The sequence below is a fragment of the Cygnus olor genome, chromosome 9, assembly GCF_009769625.2.
Source record: "Cygnus olor isolate bCygOlo1 chromosome 9, bCygOlo1.pri.v2, whole genome shotgun sequence".
NCBI lineage: Eukaryota > Metazoa > Chordata > Aves > Anseriformes > Anatidae > Cygnus > Cygnus olor.
In genome coordinates this window covers 7,331,379-7,354,555 of record NC_049177.1, presented here as the reverse complement: position 1 = coordinate 7,354,555, position 23,177 = coordinate 7,331,379, and the positions used below count along the sequence as shown (strand labels likewise).

Genomic DNA, 23,177 nt, shown 5'->3' with positions numbered 1-23,177 from the left:
ATTTGGAGGGCATCATCATGGAAGCAATGAACAGACAGCATTTCCTTTTCCAGAGGAGCTGGTTGCTGCAGTAGAGATATGAGGTTACAATTATAATGACAAGTAATTTAGATTTTGAAGAGAATATTCCAAGTTCAATATTTTTGAAGTTTCTATATTTGATGTATGTGAACTACAGAAGTACTTCCCAAGCTTGCCTCTTCTCTGTAACTGAAGGCAGGTTACATTGCTTCTGGTTGAGAAGCCATGAGTTACTAACTACAGCACTAAATTTGCCCTTGTACCAAATGGCCCAAAGGGAAATAAAGCTGTCTGTTTGACTACAATAATAATAGTTTTTAACAATTGGATTTACTTAGCTAGATGTTAATTGATCCACTTACAACCTTCTGCAAAAAGAGTTTATGAATGTTACACAAGATTGCAGGGAGCTGGAGGCAAAAATTAGAAGACATCTAGTGAATTAAGGGTTATGAACTGCCAAGTTCTATTGGAGGAAAACCACATTTAAAAATGGGTCTGAGTCAGTACTGAACATAAAAAAGAATTATGCAAAGTGTAATTGTGGATAGTGGTGTGAACCATCTTTTTATTGTGTAGTTTCAAATTTCACATGAGAGGGAAATATAAGTGGCCTTAACAAATTCAGATCTGTTATGAATGAAGAGTTGGAGCTGATTCCTTATTTTCCATTATTCGCTATCTTTCCTTGGGGTTGAAGAGTGCAGAGACGTCTGGAGGGTGTGCATGATTATGAAATCAATAATTTAGAAACTCGAAGGAACAAAGTTTTGGTGTCCTTTCAAGCAAAACAAATGACCGATGCACTGAGATTTGGCAATTGGGATATCCTCAACCTTGTATAAGGTGATAAATAACACTTTAAGTAGACAGCTTTTTGGAAGTTGACTTAAGCAGAGCTGTATTTTTAACCTGAGATATACAGGTTTCTCACCCTTCTCTCTCCCCTAGAACCTTTCCATGGTATTTAACCATAACCAGTTCTGACCTTTCCCACTCTAAGTACAAGAGAACTTAATCACAATTAACTGCAGGTCTGTATATCAGTCAGGAGAGATATCCATTTAACTGTAGGAACAGCTAGACAGCTAACACATGAGTAGCCTCTCCTTATATCTGGTTGACTAGGGCCAAGTGCAGTTCCCAATGCTATATATTGCCAAGAAATAAGCTACAAGGGAACCTAAAGTAGACAATTGTATTACATATGTCAGTAATTCTAGGTTGTATGAACATCTGTTCCAATAGTTACACAAGAATTTACATGGGAGGGAGTATTTTTCACCTGTTTTTTTACACATCACATGGGGTTGTGTAAACCTTCATAGATAATGTTTTCTGTGTACTTTCTTATGTAAAATAAAAGACAGAACTTTACAAAATTAAATTAGATGTATATTACAGTACATCTGGTGCCACATTTACAGTATATAGTACAGTTGAAATATCATAGTTCAGAAAGTTTATCCCCTCCACTGTACTAAATTCTTAGTTTACAACGAATGGTTCTGGACCTCCATTTCTTCATTTGTTAGATCAGACTGGTAACATCTCTGAACAAGTTTAACAATAGTGCATATTTTAGAGCTGTCTCTGGTTAGTAGAGAATGTCGTAATTTGTTCACATTTATGCGATGAATGTCTAAAATTCCTCTCAAGTCTCAGCACTGGGTTCCCAAAGCAGGCCAAAGCAATGCTATGTCCAGGGGTTGCAGCACTTCAGAACATCTTGGACTCTGCAATAGCAACTTCCCCACTGATTAAGTCTCTGAAAATGTTTAGTAACAGTTGTTCTAGGACACACTTGTAACAGTGTGCCTTCTGCTAAAGGTCTGATCCATCAGGCATCCTGCATCCTTGAGTCTTTTTGCACGTGATGCGAGGTGGTAGTGCTAACTGTATATCCAGTGTATTGACAGACTGAAAATACAACTTTGGTTTATAAATTACTATGAATGTTTATAGTGACTAAGTCAGTGGTAGAAACTGCTAGGCCAATGCTCTGCTATATGCTGCATAAGAACATGAACACAATGATGTCCTAATAAAATCTGCAAATGATACCATAGAAAGCAATGCTAGTCATACCTTTTGTTTGGCATGTGTACAATTATATAGTTTCTAACAGTGATCTTACTATTAGTTTCTTCAGAATGTAAAAAAAATCAATTTAAAAAAAAAAAGAACGGGCAGACATTGGCTAAAGCATTTAGAAAGCAATTGCCCCTTGGCCATGGTTCTGTAAGTGCTATTTTTCTAGACTGCTGATCCATATCTTTACTTAATTTGGGAAATCAGACCTTCATTTTTGGTAGAATACTTTCAGTGAAGTATTGTTCCAATGGAGCTGATGCTAAAATTCTCACTGACTTCAGTGAGATCAGGATTTCCCATAAGCCACGTACTGCAGTTCTTTCACTTCCCTACAATTCATTACCTGAAAACAAGACTACCTTAAGGTCCCTTGCTAAAGCTATGGAAGTGTGATTTCCATTATAAGTAAAGCATGTGCTCACAAGTATCTTGTTGTATACCAAACAGCCTCCATTTTGGTGTAGTCAAGAAATACAGTGCACATCCATTTAAAATGTTCAGTAACTTTAATGGGTTTTATTTTCAAATACTTCTTTAAAATAATTTGTTAAAAATATTTTATTCCAACTATACTGTTCTAATGTAACCTTCATCTCTGTGTTTACTCTCTTGTCATTGATGGTCATTACTTGTGCTTGGAGATTTGGTGGCAAGTCTGTAAATTCTACTGTTCTTCGTTTCTGTATCAGCAGTAGGCTCACTGTACCTTCTTAAAGACCTGCTTACACTTGACTCCACACACTCTTATTTCCTAGGAAGATAAAATAATTAAAAAAAAAATACAACTTTTACATAGGACATGCATTATAAATTCATGTGTATGTCCAGCTTAATTTGAGTATGCAATTTCTTATCAAATTAGATTGTACAGCTTGTACATATTTTAGCCTATTTTTTAATCATAAAAGAAACCAACAGGTTTGGGTTTACTTTCTGGAGAAAGGTGGAATAAGAGAAGTTATTTTGGGATCCCAGACTTTAAAGGGCCAAATGTGTTCCTGGTGCATTATTCACTATTTGTGTGTGCAACTGCTTAGGTCTTTGAAATGAGCATTCCGTATTTTAGACACATGAACAAGTTATTTGGGGATGGATTTGAATAACAAATTCTGAGTCTGTATGTTGATGATTGGTAGTTCAAACCTACAAAACCAGAAAACAGCTGAAAGCCCAGTCTAGCAACATGGCAGTCATAGCTAGGAAAGGACATGTAATTGTATACATAAGAGTTGAGCTAGGTCTATAAATCCCAGCATGGCAGTGAGTTTTGACTGAACTTGGCCATACTGGATGCCTAATGCTGTCCACTTGTCTTTTGTGTTCCACAACAGGTTTTAAAAAAATCTCTACTTGCTAATCATCGGGTCATAGTTACTTGCACATAAGCAGGTACATTGATGTTTATGTCTTGGGCATTGATTTGTGAGGCTAACTGTTGTCCACCCTAGCCTCACTGAAGATGCAGTTTAATCTTCTCTATTACTGAAACTGTTGAAGTTAGACCTGAGAGTTGCACACAGTCTTTGTGGGGATTTGTGGAGGTGTTGACTGGTTTTGCTAGAAAAAGAAAATGGGTGGGGCTTCCTAAGGGACATAAAGACAAAGATTATGTATGACCTAGAAGTAGGGTAGTACTTTCTATTTCAAGATAAGACTTTTAATAAAGCTGTCAAAATATTTTGAGGAAATGGGAAGCAAAGTTAACTGGAATGTTATGCCCATTTTCTTATGGGGAACTTTGATAAAATGACTTATTAAGAAGAACTACCACTGGATCAATAACCTTATCGGCATATGTTGCTAGCCTGTAGCAAGAGAAAGCGCTTCATGGTGAATTGATGAAACAAGCAGACTGATACAGTGATTTTAGTTGGGACCTGTTTTGTTCGCTTTATATATAGGTAACCCAGAAGAAAGAGTGTGCTGTAAGTGCTAAGAGATCTGCTGACAGTGATAAAAACCTACAGAGCAGAAGCAATCAATACAATAGAAAATGGCACTAAAACTCAAAAGGAAATTGAGAATGGTCAAATAAGTCACTCACATAAAACAGAATCTAAAGAGGAAAAAGAACTACAAAGTACAGACCATAGAATGAAATGGTGAAAATAGGAGGCGATAAACTACTAAAGGATGTGGTACTACTTTCTACAGAACCGTGGAAGGAATTAAATTAACACTTGGCTCATTGTGTAAAGTTCAATAGGATCATAAAACTATCGAAGTATCAATTTTTTAGAGGTAACTGCCCGTTGTACCAAAGTACTCTCAAGAGTACAGGACCTAGTAATCTTAGCTGGTCAAAAATAAGATACTAAATGGGACTCTTTTACTGAATGTTTAATGGAGTTACATTAATGAGAATTCAGAGGAATAAAGAGGACATTTTTGAAGTTCATGAAATATAAAAAGTGATAAAATTGAAATATTGGGGACTGGTCTCTAAAATACTTGGGTACTTCCTTTGCATGAAGTAACTTTTGTACTGACTTCTGTGTACAGACAGATCATGGTAAATTGTGCAAGTGCCAATTAGTGCAGGGATGCCCATGTAAGCTGGCAGGTATGAGACAGGACTCTTCACAGCCTTCTGAAGCAGCAGCCTCAGATCTGCCAGGTAACCTCAGGGTACCTCAGGGCACTAGACAACAGTGTGTGAGCAATGGAATCTGATTTATGACTTCTAAAGTAAAACCCCTGACAGGTTCAAGCATAGAAAGTGGTCTGGCCTAGAGGTCCATGGCCAGGTTGCATGGCTACAGCATGAATCAGAGTAAGGATACAGAAATCTGGGCTAAAGAAATTGGTGTTGGGGGCAGCAAGTGGGAAGAGAGAATGAGTGCAGAGCTGTCAAGGGACAGGGACCAGGATTTGCCAAAACAGAGGCCAAAAGAATCTAAGAGCAACTAGTGTGATTGCTTCATGTGAGTTGAGTGCTGCAGGGAGTAAATTGAGCTTCAAGGCCAGACAGTGTGTGGCTAACTGCAACCCCTTTGCCAGCAGAGAACCTGAAAGGGCAGCTGCCTGGGGTCACAGCCCCGACTATTATGAGTTTGGGAGGCAGTGTGGTACTACTGTAGCCTGTTTGTGTGCAGATAGAGGGAACGTATATACACAGAAAATTCTGGAGTCTCTTTTTCATTGGTTCACCTCTGCTTTCATTGAGACCATGACTGCAGCTATAAAGTTACTTCCCTATTTACCTGCACTGTATCAGATGGCAAGGTCTATCACATACATTCCTTTTCCAAACTGTTTTCTGGGACTTCCAGTTAATTCCTGAAACTTGTGTGTAGTAATAAGGGGCTTTGGGAACTTTCACAAAGATTCATTTATAACTCCGTTACTGATTTGAAAGAGAACATTCATTTCAAATGCTGTGTGCTAATAGTACTGATCAGTGGAATGAAATTGAAGTTGGATTTTATTATCTCAGCAGGAAGAGTTCATTTTACCCACACTGATGAGAGAGTGATACTATGAAGAGCTGTGTAAGAAAAGAATAGACATCTTCTTTCAAATCCTGTTGACTTAGAAAAGATAGAAATGGTGATCTGAGAGAACGTGACATTTCAGAAAACTTAATTGCTGTTTTAGTTCTCCAGGCTATGCAGTCTAGCCTGTAATTATTTTAAAAGAACAATGGTATATTTCCCCCTTATGGCTTACTGTTTGATGTGTACTTTCACAAGTTCCCATACTGTGTATTTCATACAATGTACAATAAATGTCTTCCTCAGTGTAAACATTTCAAACTGCTATGTTCAGACAGACAGTTAACACAGAAAGAGTACTGCATTGAAATGAGGCAATCTCTGTAAGGGACATAAAAGAATAATGGTGCCAAATGAAATGATTGCTTTAGAAAGAAGTCAAACGCAGCAACAACACTTAATTATGTCAAAGAAAGACAAGAAAATATAGCGCACAGCTTGCTGCATTACACCTAGCCATTTGAATAAATAATAGGGTGGCATTTGAAACCTATTACATGATCTTACCAGGTGCATTTCATCTCCTTCAATCCACTGAGTCCAGCCACGATCTTCTTTTTCTCCTTTCTGTACACAAAGAAGCTTATCTCCCTCCCAGGATACTGTGGTCTAACAAAACAGGCATGTTCAGTGTTGCTGTAGCATTTCCTGATATTATGATTAGTTTCCTTAAAGAAAACCTACTCTACATTATAATAAAAGATTAATGAATTTCATAAGAATAATTGCAAGGCATTGTAATAATTAGGTTAATTACAAAAGATACGAGCTTAAATGGCAAGTTGCTGTCCAACTGCCTGTCAAAGCTCAGAAGGGTGAGATAAACTGTTATAACTGTAAGAAAAAAAAACAAAACACATAAAAATTGTGTGAAAGTGCACTCCTTTCTCCTTGCTAACAAACACAACATCAAAAGGGACGTGCAGCTGTATTTATAAGAGGAGCTAAAAACCTGAGATTCAGTTTCTTTCCACCATACAAAGGATTGTCCAGCTGCCCTACCTGAACATAATATCCACATACTGGCAGCTAGGGATGTACAAGAAAGGCTTTTACTGAGTTTTTTTTATATGTGTGTATATATATATTTCTCCCCCATGTCTTAATTTGTCATCCGTGATAGAGCAGAGTGATTTGGAAGTATCAGTAAATTGATAACTTTGCCATCATCCTGCTTTGCCTAACAGTAGCTGGTGAACTACTTGAGCCAGGTTTGGCAGGGTAAGAGTAAGGTGTTGCAGGATTCAGCACAGCACTTTTGTGAACACCTGTGCTGCCCTGAGTTATTGATTAATAAAAATACTTAAATGTATGAGGGTGCATCCTTCAGCTTGTTGCTGCGGTTAGTATTTAGTAACAATTTGATTTCACCCCTGCTTAAAATAAAGAGAGCAATATTCTGTAAATTTTTTTAAGAAGTGAGGGCAAGAGCGGTGGCAATTTGTAATGCAAGTTTTGGTGCTGCAAAAACTTAGGATAGTTGAGCATCAATATTAGCACACTGCTTTTAAATCAGCTTGTGTGAAGTGAATCTGAGGACTAACTACAGAATTACTGTCTACCTTGTGAAAGTCTTCAGGCCAGTACCTGTGTAAGTAGGCAAATATGGAGAGAAGATATCCTGTTTGATTTTTAAGAGAAGTCAGTCTACATTTGTTATTCTGGGAATTAAAAGTTCAGCATTCAAGAACTGCGCAATGCTATTTATTTGTGTATGTCACAAACAATTAATTCTTAAATGATAACCATGAGAGCCACCATCTATAAATGAGTACAGCCAGCAGTCTCCACCCATGGGAAGCTTTAGACTAAACAAGCATGGAAAATGAATCACTAGAAAGAGTGCCAGCATAGATATCATAAGAAAGGCATTAGTACTCCTATACAGTATGTCTGCACCACATGGGGTTTCTTAAAGACAGACTCATTTGTTCTTGCTAAAAATCTCTTGTTTGTAGAATGCATTGGCAAGTTGTTCTGTTTCTCCTGTAAAATAATGTATTTAAACCTAGTAGTAGATAACATTTTTAAAAAATGCTATCTTCTTTTAATGTTTAAAACGCTCATGCAGGAAGGGACAACACATTGTGGCGAAGCTGTATTTAAGAGAGTTAATGTGATCGTCATAGTTTATATCCCCTTCCATATCTGTTTTGATTCTATGCATGTCCATTTGGAAAGTGGACGGTAACAAATAACACTAGGTAACTCTAAACTTTCTGATGATTCTCAGTGTCATTACTATATCAGAAAGTGAAGGTTATTTCTACCAGTGACCTATAGATGAAAGGGATACTGTGGAATAAATCAGTTGTATGTGTAGCTTTGCTTAGTAAAAGTACTTATTTCTATCCCTGAGCACTAGCTCAGCATAGCTGAGTCATTAGATTACCTGTAAAGTTTAATTTCATAGGTTTATATGTGAATTCACAGGCAATATACCATGATAAATAAGAACTTTACTAGCACTACTAACATGCAAAGTTAGCTCTGGAAGTTACTAGTCTAATAATACTTCACTGGCCTAGTACACTTGGGGGCAATAAACGTTTGTAGCAACACAAAGAAATGTTACTTTTTCAGCCTCTAAGGGTTTTAAAAATTGTTCATCTCAGGAAACAACACACTTTTTTTCTCTTGCATTTGTGTTTTTTCAATCAAGATTAGATATCACTTTTAGTGACTGGTGACAGCCACAAAGAGTAAAATATCACAGACTGTTAACCAAGCTGTTTTATCAGAATTCCCAGTTGTCATCCTCTGCCCTCCCTTTTCAGGCATATAAATACTGAAGGGATGTGAGTCAACCATACACTTTCTGATTTTTGTATGTGGCTCTTTGCTATGAAGGTTATAAAGGACAGAATGTATTGCTAGAGAACATAACATTCTCTCTTTGTTAGCAAAAACAACCATTTTATGACAGTAAGATTAATCAGTAGCATTTTTATCTTTCTTTCTTTAGGTCAAACTCTAAAGTCTGAAATAATAGAAGACCCGAATAATACAAAAGACAGAAGTTCCCCCTTTAACTCAAATCCCAGAGAACAATAAGTTCTTCAATTCCAAATATCTCTATAGAGACACACAGAGGATGGAATTGCTAACAGCTGGTGTATGTGCGGCTAATAGCCCACTCTTACCAACAGCCAAGATACAGCAAAGCTTGCCTTAAAGCATTTCCAAATATTTGAGTCAGAACATAATAACAACATTCTAAAAATACCATTGTAGGACAAATTTTGGTAAATATTGGCCCTTTTATTGTATGTAAGAGCAATGATTTAGAGTTTACCATTTGGTGGATACACTCTCCTTTCCTCGTGTATAAAGAATATCTGTTCAGTGACTACTGACTGGGAGAAATACTGTAGCTTCAAAAACATAGGTTATCTTTTGGGTTCATAACTGCTAATGCTTCATACCTTAAGTGAGAAAATGAACTATTTATGTCTTCCTTACCATTTTTCACTTTCTCCAGAAAGACCCCTTACATTCTTGTGTTAACCTAACCACAGTATATTAGCAACAGAAAGAAAAAAAAATAAATGTCTTGAAGAGAAGAAAAAATGGTGGGGAGATACTGTAGGCAATCAAAATCTCCCAACAGGCAGTGGCTGAATTCCCTTAGATATAACATCTGCCTTGAAAAACTGTACTGTGCCGATATTTTTTTTTAAAGCTTTATTCTTCCAGACTGATCTTTTTCCCTTGCATTTCCAAAGATGGACAGTGGTGAAAGAGAGTGTTAGAAATGTATCATGTGTCATTAGTCAGTATATCATTTCACTGAGCTATATGAACACTAGCACCATGCAGTAATTAAAGGAGAATATTGATCAAGGGTTTCTTACATATGGTTCTTGAGTCTCTTACTGCCTGATCAAACTTAAACTTAAGACGAATACACACTAAGTGAAATAGATGTAATTCTGTAGGCAACTTCAACAGAAAATGGTGATTAATGTGATTAGTGGACAGTGTGATAAAAAGTACTGAAGGAATACAAGGAAAGTTAACAAGAGATAAAGTGGGCCTTGCCTCAATTTAACTTGTCTCAAAAATTCTAACCAACAATACTGCACCTCTTTGGGATTATGTACTTGGTTATATACTCTTGAGGTATAATAATGGAGCTTATATGGGAGGTGAGGATGACAAACCAAGGCAATATCTGAGGTTCCGCTGGATTAACATTGTAGTTAAGAAGGAGAGGGAAGAGGCCAATATCATACCAGTGGTCCCAAAGACTGATGGTATTTCTGCCTGAGCACCGCTAGGTAGAGACGGATTACTTTACAAAAAAAGAATTACACTGAATTCACTAATTATTATCATCTTTGAAGCCTGAGAATACAGTAAATATTTAAATTTTCTTTAGTTTTATTATATGATTTATATGGTCTTACACTATTTTTGTGCACTTAGGTATTTTCCTTTTATTACCTGGCCCCTCACATACTTCTGTTAGTGATTTATGAAGATTTCAGTATATGTGCGTAACAACACTGTATTCCTGGAAATAAAAAGTAGAATAAATGAAAATTAAAGTACTCCTCATTACTGTTTTCAATTATGAGACAAAGTAGATTTATTAAATGAAATATTTAGAAAAAATAAAACAATCTATCAAGTATGTATTTGCATTTTCTCTAGTTGCAGTAACAGTAGTGAAGTCCTGCAGAATTACAGTAGATATTACTTCCAGCTTCTAGAGGTAAATCATACTGACCCATAGACAGAGATATTGACTCTTGTAATTTACTGAAATACTCATAAAACAAACTAATTTATCAGAAAACTTTGCACTTCCCAGTTAGGTCTAATTGCAAGAACATTTGATGCTGGCGCTGCAGAATGTTTCTGATTCCCACGTTAGCTGTTCCTAATGTACTTGTTGGTGTTGTGTGCTATACAGCTGAAGATACCTAATGCATTTTACAGATGAATGAACTATAACATTTTTTTAAAGTAGTCCATGAGCATATTTTTGCTGATGCTACATAGATTTGTGACACACTGCATTTACAAATATGTATTGCAGCTACCACCCTTCATCAAAAATGTGTTACTGATTTTCTATCTTCAGGAGAAACACAGCTGTACAAGTTCTATTTTTCTTCTACTCTTCACAGTGCTGTCTCTATATTATGGTGCAGCAAATGACCGCAGTGCCCTACAACTGCATGACACAGGCCATGCTCCTTCTCAATCCAGTAATTCTGTGTTTATGCGAATAACTAGTCATTTACAACTGCAATTATGATTTAAGAAAGATCAAACAATGAAAAGTAATTGTTTAGGTCAGATGACACAGGAAAATCCAGTTCGAGCTGTGTCCTGTATTGTGCTTTTAAGTAACACCAAAGAAAATATTCTAGTATTTTTTGTCAAACATGGCTATATATCCAACTAGATATTTATTAGATGCTCAAGATAAAGTATTTACATCTGAACTAAGTATCAAAGTGATATAAAAACATCTGATAAGTAGTTTTCAGGGGGAATTTTTCATCAACTGAAGTGCTGATAGAATAAAATAATGTTGGTAACATAAACAATAAAATATAATGGTGAAAGTGCATTCAGTAAGGTCATAGTCACTACCTGTGACTTTCTGTGTGGAGGCATGCTGCACACTGCTAACGGGAGGGCTACAAACACGTTCAGAGTTTGTCATCTCTCCAGTCTGTAACTCATTTTATCACATCAAGTCAGTATCTGCAGGTTGTTGACAGATTGTTAAACTATTGAGAAAAGAGCACATTCAAGCAAAAAATATACTTGATCTCGCACTCATATTTTTCTGTTTATCTTCCAACTCCACAATTGAAATTAGGTAAATAAGTTTATTTCTAAGAAAAGTTGGATCCAAGAATACTGGGAACATGTAGAAAATCAAACAAGGGAATGAAAAATATAGGTAATTTTTCAATGAAACACAAGTTAAACGAGATTATCTACCCAGAAAAGTTTAGACATTCCAGAGCTGAAAAAGTAAACTTACCATAAAGACATTCACTCTACTTTGTAAGTCTACTTAAAGAAGTCCCCCGTTTTCTTATAATTACTTTTTCAAAGTAGACTTTCTAATTTATGTTTACTTCAGCTGTCCATTGTTTTCACAAACTTTTGAAGCAAGTCTCCATAAATTAGGTACTTTCTTTGCTCCCTACATGTGCTATAACAGCTCTGTTAACGTGTGAACTACCACACTACAGACGTTGAATGAAAAATCCTGGAAGATACAGTCATGGAGATGTATCAGGCACTGAAACAATGAGAATCAATTAGGAAATCAATTAGGAATCCATTAGGAAAAGGCCTCTTCATCTTTCCTAGTGGCCCAGTAATATGTTTGGTGGTTTTATTTTTTTATTTTTATATTTTTTAAACTGTCCTGATTCTTGACAGTGGTTGGGCTCTGAGATACCGTATCTGAGAAAAAGGTGGCACTATACTGGAAAAAATAAGTGCCTTCCTATGAGGTCACTACCATAGTTAAGAACTCAAATGGAAATACTGCTTATTTTCACAAGACATTATCAATTTACATGGTCAATTGGTTGTAAAGTATAAATCCTTTGAAAATCTATATGATCTTAAAATTTGATTCAGAAATATAAATGGCCTACATCTCACTACTTCTCATAACTTATTTTAATAATATTAAGAAGGCATCCAATTTTCTTGTTAACATAAAAACAGCTTAGGATGATACAGATAAACAGCTAAAAAGGCAGCATTGCCATCTGAAAAAAATCATATACAAACTACAGAAGCATTTCTTATTAGCCATGATCATTTATTCTATTGAAAAAAACTTACTGATTGCTTATTCTGTTCATAACCATTCCACACATTCCAGACTCTTTTCAAAATTTAACAGAAGTTATTCTAGTAGTATTTATATAGAGATACAAAATTATCATAGTTTTAAATGATCCAACAGAAATAAGGGTTCAACGTGGTGTTTCCCAAAGAGCCAAGTCTCTAAACAGAAAATCTGTGGACTAATTATGTCTCTTCTATAGGAAACTATCTAGCAAACATTCACCAACAGAAAAATTAGTGGTAGGATTCCTGCACATCATCTCAAGATACTGTTGTTGGACAAAGGCTATACATATTTAGCTATCCTTTAGCTAGGGAGGATGGTAAAGACTGTACTGATCATTCCTTACCATAACAACTTCAGTTCAACCCTGTAGAAGCACCTATAAATCTAACCTTATAACTTAATGATAACTTCTTGGTGCAGGTGCTAAGGGAGCCAACTAGGAAAGGTGCCCTCCTAGATCTGTTGCTGGAGAACAGAGAGGGTCTGTGGGAGACGTGGCAATTGGCAGCCGTCTCGGTCATAGTGACCATGAAGTGGTGAGTTTAGAATTTATGGTGACCGAAGGAAAACTGCCACCAAAACTTCAGCCCTGCATATGGGGAAAGCAGACTTCAGGCTGCTCAGGGAACTAGTCTGCAAGGTCCCCTGGGAAACTGCTTTTGAAGGCACTGGCGTCCATCAGTGCTGGTCAATCTTTAAGCACTGCCTCCTAACAGCTCAAGATCAGGTGATTCCAAAATATTGGAAGTCAGGCAGGCGGGGCAGAAGGTCAGCCTGGCTGACCAGGGAACTTCTGCTGGAGCCTAGGCGAAAAAAGAAAGCGTACGGCTGCTGGAAGGAGGGTCAGGCGACGAGGAAGGAATACAGGGATGCTGTTCATGTTTGTAGGGAGAAAATTCATGTGGCCAAAGCCCAATTAGAGTTGAAGCTGACCATGTCTGTGGGAGACAATAAAAAAGGGTTTTTTAGATATGTGAACAAAAAAGGAGAACCAAAGAAAACATAGGTCTGCTACTAGATGGGGAGGGTCTCCTCACAGACAATGACATAGGTAAAGCATAGACATTTAATGCCTTCTTCAACACTGATGATGGGCTTCGGGACCCTGGGTGCCCTGAGCTGGAGGACCATGACAGGGGGAATGACAAACTCCCAACCGACCCTGAACGTGTGGGGGATTTGCTGCTCCACCTGGATCCATACAAGTCCATGGGTCCAGATGGGATTCACCCCAGGGTGCTTAAAGAGCTGGCTTATGTCATCGCGGGACCTCTCTCAATTATTTTTCAACGATCTTGGGAAGCTGGAGAGGTCCCATTGGACTGGAAGCTGGCAAATGTTGTGCCAATTTTCAAGAAGGGTAAGAAAGAAGACCCTAGCAATTACAGGCCTGTCAGTCTCACATCAGTGCCTGGTAAAATTATGGAGAGGGTGATCCTTGAAGTTATTGAAGCGCACCCGGGGGACAATGCAGTCATTGGTCCCAGCCAACATGGGTTCATGAGGGGTAGGTCCTGCCTAACAAATTTGATTTCCTTTTATGATAAGATCACCCATCTAGTCGATCAAGGGAAACCAGCTGATGTGATCTTCCTGGACTTCAGCAAAGCTTTTGACACGGCTTCCCATAGGATCCTACTGGACAAAACGTCCAGCATACAGCTAAACAAAAACATCATGTGATGGGTGAGCAATTGGCTGATGGGCAGGGCTCAAAGGGTTGTGGTAAATGGGGCCACATCTGGCTGGCGGATGGTCACTAGTGGGGTCCCTCAAGGCTCCATGTTAGGGTCAGTCCTCAATGTTTTTATAAATGATTTGGATGTAGGACTAGAAGGTGTTTTGATCAAATTTGCTGACGACACCAAACTTGGAGGAGTTGTGGCCTTGGAGGAGGGTGGAAAGGCCTTGCAGAGAGATCTGGACAGATTGGAGAGCTGGGCGATCACCAACTGCATGAAGTTTAACACAAGCAAGTGCCAGGTCCTGCACCTGTGACAGGGCAACCCTGGCTATACATACAGACTGGGCAAGGAGATGCTGGAGAGCAGCCCCGCAGACAGGGATCTGGGGGTTGTGGTTGACAGCAAGTTGAATGTGAGCCAGCAGCGTGCCCTGGCAGCCAGGAGGGCCAACTGTATCCTGGGATGCATCAAGCACAGCATCGCTAGTCGGTCGAGGGAAGCGATTGTCCCACTCTACTCTGCGCTGGTGCGGCCTCGAGTACTGTGTGCAGTTCTGGGCACCTCAGTACAAAAAGGACATTAAACTGTTGGAGAGTGTCCAGAGGAGGGTGACGAAGATGGTGAAGGGCCTAGAGGGGAAGACATATGAGGAGCGGCTGAGGTCACTGGGCCTGTTCAGCCTGGAGAAGAGGAGGCTGAGGGAAGACCTCATCGCAGTCTACAACTTCCTCGCGAGGGGGAGTGGAGAGGCAGGTGACCTATTCTCTGTTATCACCAGTGACAGGACCTGTGGGAATGGTGTTAAGCTGAGGCAGGGGAAGTTTAGGCTGGACATCAGGAAGAGGTTCTTCACCGAGAGGGTGGTTGCACACTGGAACAGGCTCCCCAGTGAAGTAGTCACTGCACCAAGCCTGTCTGAATTTAAGAAGCGACTGGACTGTGCACTTAGTCACATGGTCTAAACTTCTGGGTAGACCTGTGCGGTGCCAGGAGTTGGACTTGATGATCCTTATGGGTCCCTTCCAACTCAGGATATTCTATGATTCTATAACCTCCCATTTAATCCTTCCTGCTTTAAGCCAAGCAGCAACAGAACTCCTGAAGTTAGCTAATAGGAAAATTATGGTAGCACAATACAACACATTTGTCATTTCTTTGAAGGGCTGGCGCATAACATATCATAATGGGTAGCTGTAGGTATAGGACTCTGAAATATGCCTATGCCATTCTGAACTTGCTCAGATCATTACTGAAAGCTGGTTATAATGCGGGCATTCTGTACCTGACTGATAAGCTTACTGAAGTTCACTGTAGTCAAAAAATCAGGCACTTCTAGAAGCAGTGTTTTGCTTCTGTGATTGTCACCATCTCCATGGCTAGCAAACAGAATTGTAATGACAACTTTTAGATCAAAGAGTAAGCTGCTGTAGCAGAGGGTCTTAAAACGTTGAACGCTGTTGTTCTAAATGTTATTTTGAATTCTTGCTCATAAGAACAATGAGGGACGGCAATGACTGGAGACATATGCCAGGCTCCAGGCTAGACAGGTGACAACATGTGAAGAATATAGAATAAGTATCCTGGATAGTACATCAAGTTTTATTTCTTAGGAATTGTAATCTTTTTTCTTACCGAAATAAAATTGTAAGAATCTATACAAAAATAGGATGACTTGCTTATATCCTACATCAGAAAAAAGTACAAAACAATAAATCCAATTCACTTTGTGCAAGGATCAGAATCAATTCTAAGACATTCACCGTGTAATTTGATGTGTATAATTGAATTACCCTCTGTAAATTTAGCAAGATGCAATTGTACATAACACTAATGGTTTGTCATTCAAAATCCAATTTGATAAGTTGGGTTTTCAAGTTTTCACCTGATTCTTTGTGATTGCACACACTGCATTTATCATTCTCTGAACTTTTCTGGATGCACACAAAGCTGAAATACTATGCCCATCCAAAACCTCCTTGCCCACAACACTTTCAGAACGTTAGCAGTGGTTTTTGAGTAACTAGCTCAAACTGTTGGTTAGTCTCAGGTATTTGTTAGGAATGCAGAACTGCAGACTTTGAAGTTAATGATATCTTAATGCATATGACAAAATGTTCTAGAGATCTCATCTGACATCATTGTGCAAATGTGCTGAACGTATTACTTACGGATAATAAGCAGTAATGCCAAAAGGCCAAGTAATGTGGGAAAAAACAAAAAACATCACAAAAACACAAAACCAACAAAACAAGCAAGACAAAAAAAAGGGAATAGCTCCTCATTACTGAGGCACAGGGAGCGAATGAACCAGAGTTTCAGAGAGCCAGAGACAGATCCAAGAGTGGAACTTTGTTCTCTGGTTGACTGGAGAACCATTCTTCCTCACCTGGAGACAGTAGTTTGTAAAAGGTCAGGAGTATCAACACAAAACTACATGAAGACTACTTCCTTTGAATTAAAATCACAAGAAGTCAGAGATTATTTCAATAAGCAACTGGTGAATTTACATTTCTGCAGATAGAGGGAGCAGTAGATTTGAGTGAAAAATAGTGTGTATATATATATATATACACATAAATACAGGCAATCACATAAACACATCTTCCATCAATAATCATTCTAGAACAATGCTTTTTCCAATATAGTATATGAGAAAACACAAACCCAAATCAATAAACTGAAGTAATTTTTAGAAAGAAAATGAAAGCATTTGAAGAGGTGAAGAAACCAAGGATTTGAATCAGAGGGATCAAGTAAAGACATACACTGCTGATCTTGCATCTTACTAGAAAGACGACTCATTTTGAGTCTTCTCATCCTGTTGAGGATCCCTACTGAAATTCCAAGTATCACTGGTGATTGCTTTTTTGACAGCAAAGTAATCATTCCAATACCTATTCTAAACTAGATTAACAGCTGTGAATTCCATTTGTGGAACAGAGGAACCCTGCCTAAATAACGGTTAAAAAAGTTTAACAAGCCATGTAATTTTATAATAGGGCTTTACTCTGACCTTGCAGCAGCATAAATCAAATTATACCCAGAACAATTAAACTTTATTGTGTTTTCCCTGAATATAAACTAGACAGGAATCAGTTTCACATCAGGCATGTTTATCGTTTAAAACAGAGCCATGATCAGTCTCAAAGAGCCTGCCTCAAGGTAACACTTTTCACTAGGATATGGCACATGCAACTGACAGAATGGTTGGTCAGATGCCTGTGGACAATCCTTACGAGGCTGTCTAAACATTAAATGACTATATACTTTCAGGAAATTATTCCACATGGTAACATGTATGATAGATCTGTTAAGTGAATTCCAAATCCTCCCACTTCTCACCCACTCTACTTTTGACTGACATGCCAAACAAATACGCTGTGAAGGGGAAAAAAGTTAACTTTTTTGTTTCATGTCAGATCCTTCCCCACTCTTACATTTATTGTTAACATATTTTACATTGTAGGTATCTCCTCAGCTTCGCTGTTTATTACTGACTATGAGAAAGGGAGGTAAAATTATCTGAGGATGAACGGGACATGCTTTTGGAGATAGTTATCAACTAATTATTGTTTCAATAAGGTTTTGCCTCTTTGGTGCACAGCAGAATTTTTCCACAGTAAAGTTCACATGCTTGAAACAAGGTTTTATGGTTAGTGTAATAGCTAAGATGCTGGCTAAATTAATCTTAACTAGAGACTATGGAATTTATCTTTAAAATGAGGAAGTTTCACGATGGGGCTGAAGATTCACTGAGAATGAAGATAGCACAGTGAAATACTCAGTTCAGGCAATACCTCAGTCATAGTTATATATAAACTTCAAATTTCTGTCTTTGTACACTAACACCTGATGTATATTACCAATTAAAACCAAAACCAAACTCTTCAAAGTAGTGGAAACTTTAGCACACGGTCCAATTCAAATATCACATCATATGAGAAATAATGTGATACAATATTAGTGTTCTGGCCTTCTTTCTACACATTGTAATTTGCACCTTGTAATGTCTGCAAAGAATAGAAGATGCTCCTGAGTAAGCTAACTTCCATTTTATCTTTGTAGTTCAAACTGTCAAAAGTTTTAACAACCCTTAAGTATAATGATTAAACGTGCAGAAACACATCTTTCATGAAAGTGCCAAACAGAGAAACTCTGACTTCTACCTAGGAGATAAAATCTCTAGGGAAAAGCTCTGGGAGAAGCATGATAGCATAAGGAGCAATACGTCTTGTCTGCATTTCCTAAGAGACAAGGCTGTGCTGCAGCATGCCCCACACAAAGTTTCAGTAGTGCTTGGAATCCGTGGAATATCAACTGCCTTTTGGCAGCACCTTGCGCTGTCATCAGTGCTCTCTCCTGTACGGTCAACTATCCTAATCTTTGGTTTTTACAAAACAGAGAAAATCTAAGTTCTAAAGAAGCAAGTTTTCACTTCCCAAGAGAAATAAAACTGTAAAGGAGCTGGTATCACCAACTGATGTTATCTATATTCCTTAAGAAAACAGAATCACCTAAAAATGCGTGTCAGAAAAAAAGCAACAGTTAAAGGTAAAAACAAAATAAAACAACTGAATCTGCTAAGGTTTATCCAGCTGAATTAACTCGCTGTTCCAAGTTCAGAGGTTTCCAGCAGTGACCAACTATAATAAGGAAAAAAAATAATCCAAAGTGAAATCAAGGAGGAATCCTATACCATCACAGGAGTATTAATCCCTACTGTTATAACTTCAACTTTCTTCTAAAATTAGAACCAGCAAAACTTTTTAGCCTTTACTCATCATAGACTATTGATGTGGATTTATTGTAATTATACTGTACCCTGACAGACTCAAAGATGTATTTTACAACTGAAAGGTGAACAAAGTTTCAGTGAATTACACACAAGATCCAACCTCTTCACTGTGCTAATATTATTTTTACTGATGTTAACTCTAGTTAATGACTCTTAAAATGTATTCTTCATTAAAAGAAACACAATCTATGAATGATTTCTAAGGATATTTTTACTAGTCTCATGATGATTGCTCTGCTTTATAAAACTAATGTTTAATGTGTAATTTGTCTTATCCATGTTACTTTGTACTTCTAATGCGTTGAGCTTCTTGGAAGAACAGCAGGATAGCGAGGAGAGAACTTGCCCAGTGGTCTGCTCAGTTCATAATATAGATAAAAATAAATGATTCATAATCTCTCCCATTAGACATATTGAGTATTAATGATTAAGCCATTTATGGTGTGCAGTTTCACAAGCTATGGATGAAGAAATGAAACATGAAGAATCACATTCAACCTTCGCTTTTATGGTGGCTTTCCTCATAACACCAGTCAGGGAGCGTTCCGGTATCTCTTGCATCACCTCCATGACCCTTCCTTAACAAGGCTTCCAGGCCATTGGAGTTATTTCATTACTTAAAACTGCAAACCTTGCCTGACATTACCGTTATCAGATTTAGACTGAAGTGGCTTCCCAAAAACAGCTTCTTGTACTGTTTTCCTCTTGATGAAACCACAGCGTTTCCAGAAAATAAATCTTTAGCCAGAAAATTGAACTATAAAGTATGATACATTGCTACAAGGCAACAGTCACTAAGAGTGACCTTAGTTTTAGGGCTGCAGTTGGTATCTGCTTATGTTGTGGGAGGTCATAAAGAGATACTGAAGACTTCTGAAAGCTTTAGTGAAGTTATATGCCCATGTTATTCTTAACAAAGAAACAAACAGGGTTAGCAAGACCACACCTTGTTTTTTTTGTTTTTTTTTGGGAAAAGGCAAGAAGATGCTGCTACCTCCTCTTTCCAAGGCTGAGTGATTTTGCACTGAACAATCAATAGACAAATCGTTTAAGCAACACTTGGAAGCAAGGTGATCTCGGTTCCACTCCAAATCTAATACCTGCTATTAGTGACTAGAATGGTCTCCATTTTCTTCTTTCTGATTCAACACTTTGAATTCTTCCCCATCACTCAATTTAGCAACACAGTGTAGAGAATATTGACCTGTTACAAATATTGAAGTGTTTAGGGTATTTTTCAGTGAACCGGAAGTTGTGCTACATTTGTTCAGCATTTCAAAAGCATGGCTGGTCAAGGGCCACATTTTCATGTCTTCTGAATCAGCTTTTTCAGCACACCAGTTGTCTGACACAGTTTGTGAGAACTCATTGCAGGTATATGCTAGCACAATTACTTCATTCTGGCAAGTAGAGGATGTTTTAGTCTGGAGTTCAATGGTATTTAAGTATAGATAATGCTTAGCTGGAGACAGTTCTGTACACACACAAACCAGCAGTTTGCTGAAGTAAACACTGAGGACTCAGACATTTTTAGCACTTGGTAGAGGACTTGAACATTGCTATCTTTGACAGTACTTTAGCCACTTAAATCTTTCCTTAGGCTCATAATTGGTGGATCTGGACCTCATCACCCTGGCGAAGAACTTTCCAGTAATCAAACATGCATTATGACATTACGCCACTTTCCTTTACAAAAATATACTTTGATTCTCCCTTTTGTGACTTTTGTATTCTGTACTCTATCATGTTTCTACCTTCTCTAACAAGGAAATAAGAGGGATTAGCTGAGGTCCTTGCTTGCTGATTAGTGTTTTTTTTCCTGGTCTTCGGGATCCTTCATTTCCTGTATTACTACTACCAGAGCAAAAGTAAATTTATATACCCTAATATTAGAGAACAGTACTTTGTAAATGGCAGTATCTATCTACAAATGGAAACCTATTAATTCCATTTTATATAATTACTCCTCTATAGTCTCTCCTGAAATAATTTTCTTTTGCTTATCAACTTCTTCACTGTGGGATATTGCAGGCATCATGCTCTTGAACTAACAAGAAAGAAAATGTCCAGTCATATTCACCTAAAGAACTTTGTATTCTCAAGTTTTCTCTGTTAATTGGTATTTATCAGTCATAAGTTAGAAAACACTGTCTTTCTGGCAAGCAAAAAGAGCTCATAAGGCAGAGTTCTTGGTGTTTGCTTATTGACTACAAAGACTTGTTCCAGAAGGCTAATTAGTGCATCCGCTCTACCAAATACACACAGGAAGGAAGGAGCACAAAAACAAGAATAAGAAAAGCAGCAGGTTTCTAAACACTTGGCCATTGTTGCACATGGGGAAGAGCACCTAGACCTGCAGTTGTTCTTGTACTGTAAAACATTAGTCCATCAAGAGATTCTGAAAACTCAAATGTAAACATTTTTCTGTCCAACAGATATCCCCGCATAACTGAGTAACATTTAATTGAAATTACTATTAATTCATTGAAAAAAGTCACAGGAATAATTTTAGGAACAGCCACATAAAATGACTTACAGATGTTGTCTGTGCAAGGCCTTGGATTATTAATAGTCTTAATAGTCAGTTGTTACAGTTCTAATGCTTACCATGCATTTGCGATCATCCACCCCAGCTAAATCCTCCTCAAACTCCTTCCCTACATCAAATTCCATGATGTAGTTTCTAAAAGTGCTTAGCGTTTTAATGATCATATGATCCCCATTCTGAAGGATTTCTTTGTCAGGTTTTAGCAAGTTTGCTATTTTTCTTACAGCAACATTTACATCTGAAAAAGAAAAAGAGTTACTTTAATCCAGAAAAGTCTACCACAAAAGCTGGCATGTAGCTCTTGGGAGGACTAAAATGAACATGGATAAATAAATGTCCAGATCTTTCAGGTCAGCTTGCTTAAAAGGAAAAATCCATAGCCTAATTCTTTTAACTTAAATAAGTTTGTCTTGATGTGCTGGTTGTGTGGAACCCTAAAAAACACCACTTGCATTTCACAGTTACTGAGGGTATCAGTATTTCTATAGAACTATTAGCATTTTGCATATTTCATCAAATGTAAACATACAGAATTGCATCAAGTACTTTATTGTCTCTGTAGCACATATAAAACTTTAAAGTTATGGTTGGGTTTGAAGTTTGAAATCTGCCACTTACCTCTTTCAGCTATGTAGTTTAATCACTGTAAAATTAACCGTCAAGATGTTAAAAAGTAGAGACTGCTTAAGACAATTTTGCATAGAGCAATTCTTACAGCGTATTCCTGAAAAATTATTTCTCACAAAAATGATTTATGACTGTACAAGGAAAAATAGGTTCATGTCAAGACTAAGACGGGTAGCATTTATTGATTATTTATCAAAGAAACATGAAAGGAAGCTTACCCAGTGCTTTCAGATACTCCTCAAAATTGTCATTGCTGATCATTTTCCAGTAACCATTGAAATCTGCAGGCATCCCTACTTTGTGTAATTGTCGAAATCAAAGTCTCAGAACAGTGTGTTGATTCTGCACCTCACAGCTCAATGCCTTTCTTTGTGGCAAGTTTGAACTCTGTCTTCTTTTATCTGTTTTTTAGACCATGTAGCTATGCAAGTCCTTCTAATCCGATTATTGTTGAAGTGTTGCCTTTAAATCCTTCCACAAGGCTGAACCTCTGAGATTTCTAATGACACCACGATAACTTGATTTAAACAGAATGAAACATTCATCTTCCCAATAGCTTCTGTAAGGCCACTGATTATCTGGAGATCCATTTTAACTACATTAACTCTTCAATTTTCAAGCTACTCAAAAATAAGATCTTTTAAATGGCTTTAGTTTAAGTTATTACCTAAACCCACGGAGGGTATGCACCTGTGTATTTTTTTTTTTTTTTTAAGGCACATCCTACTTGCTTGATTATGTTCCAGCTATTTTATGTCACCTTCTATTTGGAAAACAATCATACGACCCTTTCAGTGAAAGCAATTTGTATCTTGTACCACAAGCTCCTTAATAACCTGTACCACAAGCTCCTTAATTCTACCCGTGGAAGACATAGGACCAGCTGAGGGCTCAGAACAGGCCAGTTAGGTGGAATCTTGCATTAAGAAGCAGTGGTTAATGCCGTTCGTAATAAATGCTGCATCACAACACAATGCATGCTCTCAGTTAATTTAAACAACATTGGAACACACAGAGATTCACTTCTCATTTGCCTTTTTCAGTCAAATTTAGTTCCCTAATGTTACTGTTG

General features: G+C 37.6%; 1 protein-coding gene across 2 annotated transcripts; it reads right to left on the bottom strand.

The window, feature by feature from the left end:
* Positions 1 to 2,625: 2,625 nt before the first annotated feature.
* On the bottom strand, positions 2,626 to 23,175 carry RBP1 (retinol binding protein 1). Of its 2 annotated transcripts, none has more exons than XM_040567185.1 (4): positions 22,324 to 23,175; positions 21,538 to 21,716; positions 6,117 to 6,218; positions 2,626 to 2,866 (listed from the first exon to the last, which is right to left on the bottom strand). In XM_040567185.1, the coding sequence occupies exons 1-4, from the start codon at positions 22,394 to 22,396 to the stop codon at positions 2,813 to 2,815; spliced, it is 408 nt and encodes a 135-aa protein (XP_040423119.1). In that variant the 5' UTR covers positions 22,397 to 23,175; the 3' UTR covers positions 2,626 to 2,812. The 2 variants fall into 2 exon arrangements, 1 of the variants encoding a protein (XP_040423119.1); XR_005822517.1 differs by adding an exon at positions 11,217 to 11,330 and having other exon boundaries at positions 2,834 to 2,866; positions 21,538 to 23,175.
* Positions 23,176 to 23,177: the final 2 nt, after the last annotated feature.